Source organism: Phalaenopsis equestris, unplaced genomic scaffold, assembly GCF_001263595.1.
Source record: "Phalaenopsis equestris unplaced genomic scaffold, ASM126359v1 Scaffold000552, whole genome shotgun sequence".
NCBI classification, from domain to species: Eukaryota; Viridiplantae; Streptophyta; class Magnoliopsida; order Asparagales; family Orchidaceae; genus Phalaenopsis; species Phalaenopsis equestris.
In genome coordinates this window covers 1428794-1436227 of record NW_018164992.1, presented here as the reverse complement: position 1 = coordinate 1436227, position 7434 = coordinate 1428794, and the positions used below count along the sequence as shown (strand labels likewise).

Sequence of the window (7434 nt, the reverse complement as noted above, 5' to 3'; positions counted from 1 at the left end):
TTAAACCCGAGCTTTTTTAATGAATAAGCACGAGCTGGCTGCTCGATGAGCTCTCTATTAGTGAGCTCACGAAAGAGTCTAGTTTGCGCTGATTTGGCTTTCTTGCACCCACTAACAATGATAATCACATTCATAATTTGATTTTTTAAGTCAGAATAAAATAGAAAAAAAAAACAATATTTCAACTGACATAATTTTTTAAATTTCTACATTTTCTTATTTACTTTTTTAGCGCTCCCCATTATGCCTCTAAATTGTGTCCCTCACCAAGCTATCCCCACGAGGAACAAATTACAAACCGGAAAACAAAAATCAAAGCAAGAAGCAAACTTGTGGATCACAGCCACACCCTCAACGGTCACCGAGAATCTTCTCTCAATGCCTTGCACTTACGTCCCTCCCTCTTCTTCGTCTTCTTCTTCTCATCCCCTCAGATTTCTCTGAATCTTCCCATCACCTGTTCGGCGAAAATTCTCAAAGAGCTTCTCAGCATAAGCCAATCAACTCTCCTTTTTCCATGGAGGTGCTGCAACTCGCTTCCACTCACCTCTTCTCATCCTTCCGCCGCGCTCCGCTCCACCGCAAGTTCAGTGCTTCCACCTCCCCACCCCTTCCCTCTCCTTTCATCCGCCGCCCAGAGATAGACCGGCGGTCCCCATGGACTAACACTGGTGTTTCTCCGCCGGCGCCTTCGAGAACGACGGAGGATTGTGCGGCACTCTGGTCAGCTGCCGATGAGCTTGAGCTGTTCCTTGATCTGGTGCCGCCGAGTATGCGCAGAGACTTGACCCGCCATGCTGAACTCACGGAGCTGATTGAGTTCGTCATGGATCTCGGGAGAAAGCCGATCGCGAGGTTTCCGTCCGGCGATTGGGTTGTCTCTGACGAGCCTGTTAAACTCGGGGATTTGCGGCACGCCATTGGGAAGGTACTGGGACTTTAATAAAGATCATAACTTTCTTCTTCCATTGATGAGTTTTGTTCAGATTTGAGATCTTTGGATCGGTGAATTTGAAGGTGGGGGAGTTTTCTGATGACAATCGTTCGGGAATTGATCGTTCTTTGCACCGAGTCAGTGCGATTCGGAACCGTAAGAAGGAAATAATTGGGCTGACTTGCAGAGTTGGGCGAGCTGTTCATGGGAGTGCGGAGATGGTGCGTGATTTGATTGAGGGTAAAGGTTCCATTTTGGTCATAGGGCCTCCTGGAGTTGGCAAAACTACCTTGATCAGGTTGTTATCTTTGTTCTATAGTGTTTATTCATGTTTTATCAATTTGTTTGCTTCAAATTTACTTTTTTTTTATGCTATCGGAACTTAGTGTGAAGTTATCTCAAACAAAGGCCGTGTTTGGCAGCTTGCTATTTATCGGATTTAACCTTGGATTTAGCTTAAATCTACCCAAACAAAAGTAAGGACCCATTTGGGGTAGCTTATAAGTGCGGTGACTTTTTGGAAAACGCTGTCTAACCGTTTGGTTTGAGCTTTTTTGAAAATGCTACATTCTGCGTTTGAGTTTTTTACACTAAATGCAGGCCACGGGTCGACCCCTGCGGGCTATGTTTCAGTATAAGCTGCTTATCCTGAAACGCATCAGCTGCTCCAAACAAATCATAAATCCAATGCACCGTTAGCAACAATTTTCCCGCATTCCATTGTTTTCCTCCCGCGTTCCATCAATTTGATGATGTAAATCCGGATTTCATAAATCCGAATAAGAGATGGATTTATTTTGCCGTTGATCGCGTGGGATTATGGATTTAATAAATCCTATTTAACATAAAACTTAATTGCAGCCAAACACCTCAAAAAGGTGTTGAATTTCACCATTGAAATGGTATTATTTTCCTTCAAACACTGATTCTGTAGTCTTAAAAAAATGAAATAATGAGTGTTAAAAATTCTTATGCCATTGGAACTTATTCGGACTGTTATGTAATTTTTATGTTAAGGCGGATGCTAATAAGATTTTATTAATTCATGAAAATTAACTTGCTCATTTTTTTATAAAAGAAAGGATAATTACTACCAAACCGATGTATTTATTCGTGTCACGATCAAACTATTGAGAATTTGATAAAAATGAAAATGCGGGCCGGGGTTTTACCATATATTTTGATATTTGAGTGAGAATTTGAAAAAAAGGATGAAAGAGGGTAGTTGATTTCTAATTAGGATATTTTGGGTGGTCTGTATGTAATTGTCCCTAAAAGAAACTTTACATACATACCACAAAATTCTTATGTATTTATGTATATAACACTTAAATTTTGATATTTACATTTACAATACTTTAATATCATAATCACATCAAAACTTACACATGAAAATGTGTATTTTACTTTAAAAAGTTAGTAATAGCAGTATATGGTGCAGACCCCTATTAAATATCTGATTGTTATGTTTATAAATATCAAAATTTAAAAATTAGAAATCTAAATATGTAAGCATTATACGATATGTATGTAAATGTCCCCTTTTATAATTTTTTTTCGGATTTGTCCTTAATCCTCATAATGATGCTTGGCTTGTCAAAAACATATTTTTTGCAGGGAAATAGCTAGAGTGCTGGCGGATGAGCACTTGAAACGTGTTGTCATTGTCGACACATCCAATGAGATTGGAGGCGATGGCGATGTACCCCACTCCGGCATCGGACGAGCGCGCAGAATGCAAGTTCCTGATGTTAATATGCAGCATAATGTAAGTAAATTCCTCAGCAAATGGATTCCATTAACAATGTTTCTAAAGGTTTTCAGCATTTTCAGGCTGTTTGCTCTTTGCTATTATTTGTGCAATGCCTATCCAGGTTATGATTGAAGCAGTTGAAAATCATATGCCGGAAGTTATTATAATTGATGAAATTGGAACTGAGCTCGAAGCGATGGCAGCGAGTACAATTGCTCAGCGAGGCGTCCAACTAGTTGGCACGGCCCATGGAGTTACGATTGAGAGTATCATAAAAAATTCATGTTTACAGGTTCTAGTTGGCGGTATCGAGGTAAACATACCTTGCCAGTTTAATCAACATAATATTTGTTAGTTGGAACATTTACATATATACCAACCAATTCTTATATGTTTACATATCCAATGCCTAAAGTTCAATTTTTACATATATGTCACCTTACCTATGCATGAACAAGTGTATTTTGCTTTTTAGAAGTTAAAATAGTGACATTTTCTATGTGATTTGATTGATTTTGGTGGTGTAAATGTAAGAAGCCAATTGTAGGTGTTATGTATGTAAATACATAGGAATTTGGTGGTGGTATGTATGTAAATGCGCCTCGTAAATTTAAAGCTTTTGATGGCCATCTTTGTTCTATTTCCTTGAAAAGCACTCCCAAGGTGTGTTCAACATTATGTTTTTATAATTCTTTTTCTTTTCCACACTCCTTTTGCAGGCTATTTTAACTACTAAAATATAAATGCATATAGTATAGGTGAAAAATAATGTTAAATAAGATTTGGGGCATTTACATACATACCACACATTATTTATTTATTTACATACATACATACCACTCAAATCTTCAACATAGCATAAAAAATACCACCCTTACTATCTTTTTTAAAAGTGAAATGCACATTTTCATAGGAATATGACTCTAGTATGTTATAAATGTAAATGTCAAATTTCTGGTGTTAGATATGTAAACATATAAGAATTTTGTGGTATGTATGTAAATTTCCCATAAGATATTAATATGGCTGATAGTAATTCTTAATTCTTTCTTCATCTAGAGTGTTACACTTGGTGATGAAGAGGCAAAAAGAAGGAAAGTTCAGAAAACAATACTTGAGAGAAAAGGCCCTCCTGCTTTTACCTGCGCAGTGGAAATAGTGTCTAAGAATGAGTGCAGAGTGCATCACAAATTGGATGCCACTGTGGATGCCATTCTTGCCGGTAATTCTCCTTTGTTTTAGACCTAAATTGTTCTTAATGTTGCTTGGTTTCATCATCTGTAGATTGTAATTCTTTGTATTTTGCGAAAATAGGTAAGTCTCCTATGTTTGAAGTCCGAAAACTCGAACCAACGGAAGACGAGTTTGGAGATTTAGCTCCATTAATTGATAAGAATTTCAAAGATCAAGCATCTGCAACCAGAACCATGGACGAAGATCTAAAGAAAAAATTCGAACAAGCATTTACTGTTGTTTCAAGACGTAATAAGCAAGGAAGCAATGCAAAATTGGATTCGAGTAATGCTATACGTGTATATATTTACAAGGTAAATACTGAAATTCTAGTATTAGCTGGATGAAACTAAGAACTCAACTAGTTCTTTTTCTTCTATTTTCCACAATTTTTTAAGATTTTGGAAGCAGATCTATTACAAGTAGCCAAAGTAATGGGTCTAGAGGATCGGATAGACGTTGTCAATGACATTGAAATGGCCAATGTGGTTGTTGTATCGAGTTATGAAATGAAGGAGAACCCCTGGATACACAGTGTGGCAAAATATCATCAATTGCCAGTTTTCGTGATTAAGGTAATATATTTCGTCAGGAAAATATATTTTTGCTCGTCAAATTCCTAGTTCATATTGAATGTTTTAGTTTTTATTACAGGAAAATACAATGGCCCAAATGGTAAAAGCAATTAGAATGGTTCTTGAGGTAAACTCATTTGGATCTGCTACGAAAATACCCGCAACTTTCGTAGAAAATATTGAGGTTGAAGATGATGCACCAAAGAGAAAACCTACCTTGGAGGAGATTGATGCCTTGGAGGTATGGCGGTTTGTTCCATGTTCATATTTTTCAAAATTTTCATTCTTTCAATGGATAAGGTGTCATATATGTAAAATTGAATCTTATGTATTTGATATGTAAATACATAGAAATTGAGTGTCATCAATGTAAACTTCCATCTATATATTGAACCATACACTGCAAAGCTGACAGACCATTCTGCTGCACAACCAAAACTACAGCTGCTAACTGCTTACCTTATTCTTGTGCCAGGAGGTTCGAATGGCTATCGAATACATCGTAATTCCGGGCGGAGAACCCGTCGAACTCCTTCCTCGATGCTCTGAAATTATAGCTCGCCAGCTAAAGCTTGTTGAAAGCTACCAACTCGCCGCCGAGAAGTCGGGCACCGAGTTGAATTCGAGGTTGCAGATTCTTCCATTGAAAATAAGCAAGAAGGGGTCCTCTACAAGAAGATGTTCGGAGTCCCATTTGAGGAAACAAGCCAGTATTGATTCATTCAACTATGGGAATTCTGGTACAAGTTTCTCTAGGCTTCCCTTTCTACCTAAATATTGAAACCTTTAAACGAAAAGGAAATTTACATAACTACCACACAATTCTTATGAATTTAAGTATCTACCACTGAAAGTTTTGATATTTACATTTATACGACCTTGGTGCTATAAATGCATGCATACAAAGGTACATTCGACTTTTAGAAAGTTAGTGAATAGATATTTTTGATGTAATGTTAAATATTTGAGAGTTATGAATGTAAATATGAAAGTTTAGGCGTTAGATATGTAAATACATAAGAATTGTGTGGTATATATTGCCATCATGAATCTATGATTGGCATTTGAGAGTTGTTGGCATTTGAGAGTTGTGGGATATATTCTTTACATATATTGTTAAGAGAAAAGGTTCAAAGTAATCCCCCGACTATTTGCAGGTGTCCAAAATAGCTCAAGGCTATGTAAAAAGTCAATTTAGTTCCTAGACTGTTTAAATGAGAACAACAATGGTGTTGTCCCTAATTAAGTACTATGTGGACTAATAAATTAGTCATTTACATAGTTTGCGCCTATTTTGCATCACTTATAAATAATCAGGGGATCATTTTGATTATTTTCTCTCTTATATGTACAATATTGTAAATTAAGTTTTTTTAGGATTTTCTGAATGTAAATCTTACTCATTCTTTTAGTAAATATTTTAAGCTGGCAAGTTACATTAGTTGCCTTGAAGTTGGATTGATTCTTGTTTTAGCTTTATGATCCAAATGTATTGCTTGCAAATAGAAATTTTTTTTGAAAAATATCATTACCTTTAAGAAGTTTTTGCTCCTGTTGATAATTAATATATTAAGTGATATCGGAGTTAACCCTTAATCACAATTGAAAAAAATAAGTATTATTACTGAAAGCCAATTAGGTGATTAAAACTCATACACTGAAAGTAAAATGCAACAATTGAAATAAGTGAACACAACTAAAATGTATCCCAAGGGTGGTGTGGGTCAGTAGAGTGGGCTGAAATGGGTAGGTTTGGGTGTTGGAAGGTGGTGGATTCAGTGGGTAAGGTTTTTAGAAAATGGATGGGTTGCGGTGAGGCCTATCGAGGGTGGAATAACAACAAGGCGGCACAGGGGATGGATTTAGGCAGCTGGAAAAGCGAGGACAACACGGGGAACGGTTGGGACACTAGCTAAGTAGTGGTAGAGGGTGGTAAGGACGGTTGGAATGGTTACGATAGCGAGAGAGACAAATTATGGAAGGTGCCAACATGTGGGAAGGGGTAGGGTGCAAGTTCTGGAGGCAGTGACCTGTTGGAAGGGGAGGCACGGTGGCGGGGAATTTGGGAAAAGGTAAGGGCAGCAACTCGTTGTTCTTGATAGCGGCAGCAAGTAGAAAAGCAGCTGGCACTTGCCTGAAGATAGAAAACTGTAGGAAGAAGCAACAAGATAGTTGTTTTGGGTGGTTGCAACAGGAATGGAGTGGCCGAGAGCGATGTGGGGATGTGGAAGGAATAGGGGCAGATGATCACCACTTCATGTGAGATATACAATCCTAGCACCACTCAATCCCTCGCCCTCGAAGGGAGAAACGGGTGTGGAGTCACAGAGGCAAGCTCCTCCCACATCATCAAGTTTCATTATTGTAAAAATTTGTTTTCTATTTATAAGAAACATCCCTAACATGAAATAAAAGTTGATTGCATGAAGTCATTTTGCACTTTTGCACCAACTATTTGCCAAAATGTCAAATGCAGTTAGTTTGGTTTGAAAAAGCAAGAACTTTGATTCATTTATGCATTTTACCTATTTTTGTGCTAGGAAAAATATCTCATAAAAAATTTAGGTTTATTTGGGCATAAATTTTTGACAGCTTTTCCATTGTTTTTTATGAAAATACATGCATATTTATTTACATTAACAACTAAAGTTTGCTATTTTACATTTATGCCACTCATATTTTTCATATCACAGAAAAAATATCATCATTTTAACTTTTTTCTAAAGTGAAATACACATTTACAGGCATTTTCAAGCTGTTATGTATGTAAAATTTAGGTGTTAGATATATAAATACATAGGAATCGAGGGCCATGTATATAAATCTTTCTTTATTTTAATATAATTATTATGTAATTATTTTTTTTTATAAAAAAATATTAATAAATGCATTTATGTTTTGACAATTCTCTCCCCAATTCTAGTGAAAAAAGAGGGGAA

General features: G+C 36.7%; 1 protein-coding gene across 2 annotated transcripts; it reads left to right on the top strand.

Annotated features, from left to right (window-relative positions):
• Positions 1-245: 245 nt before the first annotated feature.
• On the top strand, positions 246-5919 carry LOC110029249 (uncharacterized protein ycf45). Of its 2 annotated transcripts, XM_020731449.1 has the most exons (9): positions 246-928; positions 1018-1232; positions 2552-2702; positions 2809-3000; positions 3747-3909; positions 4002-4234; positions 4319-4495; positions 4575-4736; positions 4971-5919. In XM_020731449.1, the coding sequence occupies exons 1-9, from the start codon at positions 518-520 to the stop codon at positions 5274-5276; spliced, it is 2010 nt and encodes a 669-aa protein (XP_020587108.1). In that variant the 5' UTR covers positions 246-517; the 3' UTR covers positions 5277-5919. The 2 variants fall into 2 exon arrangements, with proteins under 2 accessions (XP_020587108.1, XP_020587109.1); XM_020731450.1 differs by lacking the exons at positions 4575-4736; positions 4971-5919 and having other exon boundaries at positions 4332-4448.
• Positions 5920-7434: the final 1515 nt, after the last annotated feature.

Excerpts from the sequence above, each read along its gene's own strand:
- LOC110029249 (XM_020731449.1), top strand. The coding sequence starts at position 518 with ATGGAGGTGCTGCAACTCGCTTCCACTCACCTCTTCTCATCCTTCCGC. Across the intron at positions 2,703-2,808 it reads ATGTTAATATGCAGCATAAT|GTTATGATTGAAGCAGTTGA; the intron begins GTAAGTAAATTC and ends ATGCCTATCCAG. Across the intron at positions 4,496-4,574 it reads TGCCAGTTTTCGTGATTAAG|GAAAATACAATGGCCCAAAT; the intron begins GTAATATATTTC and ends TTTTTATTACAG.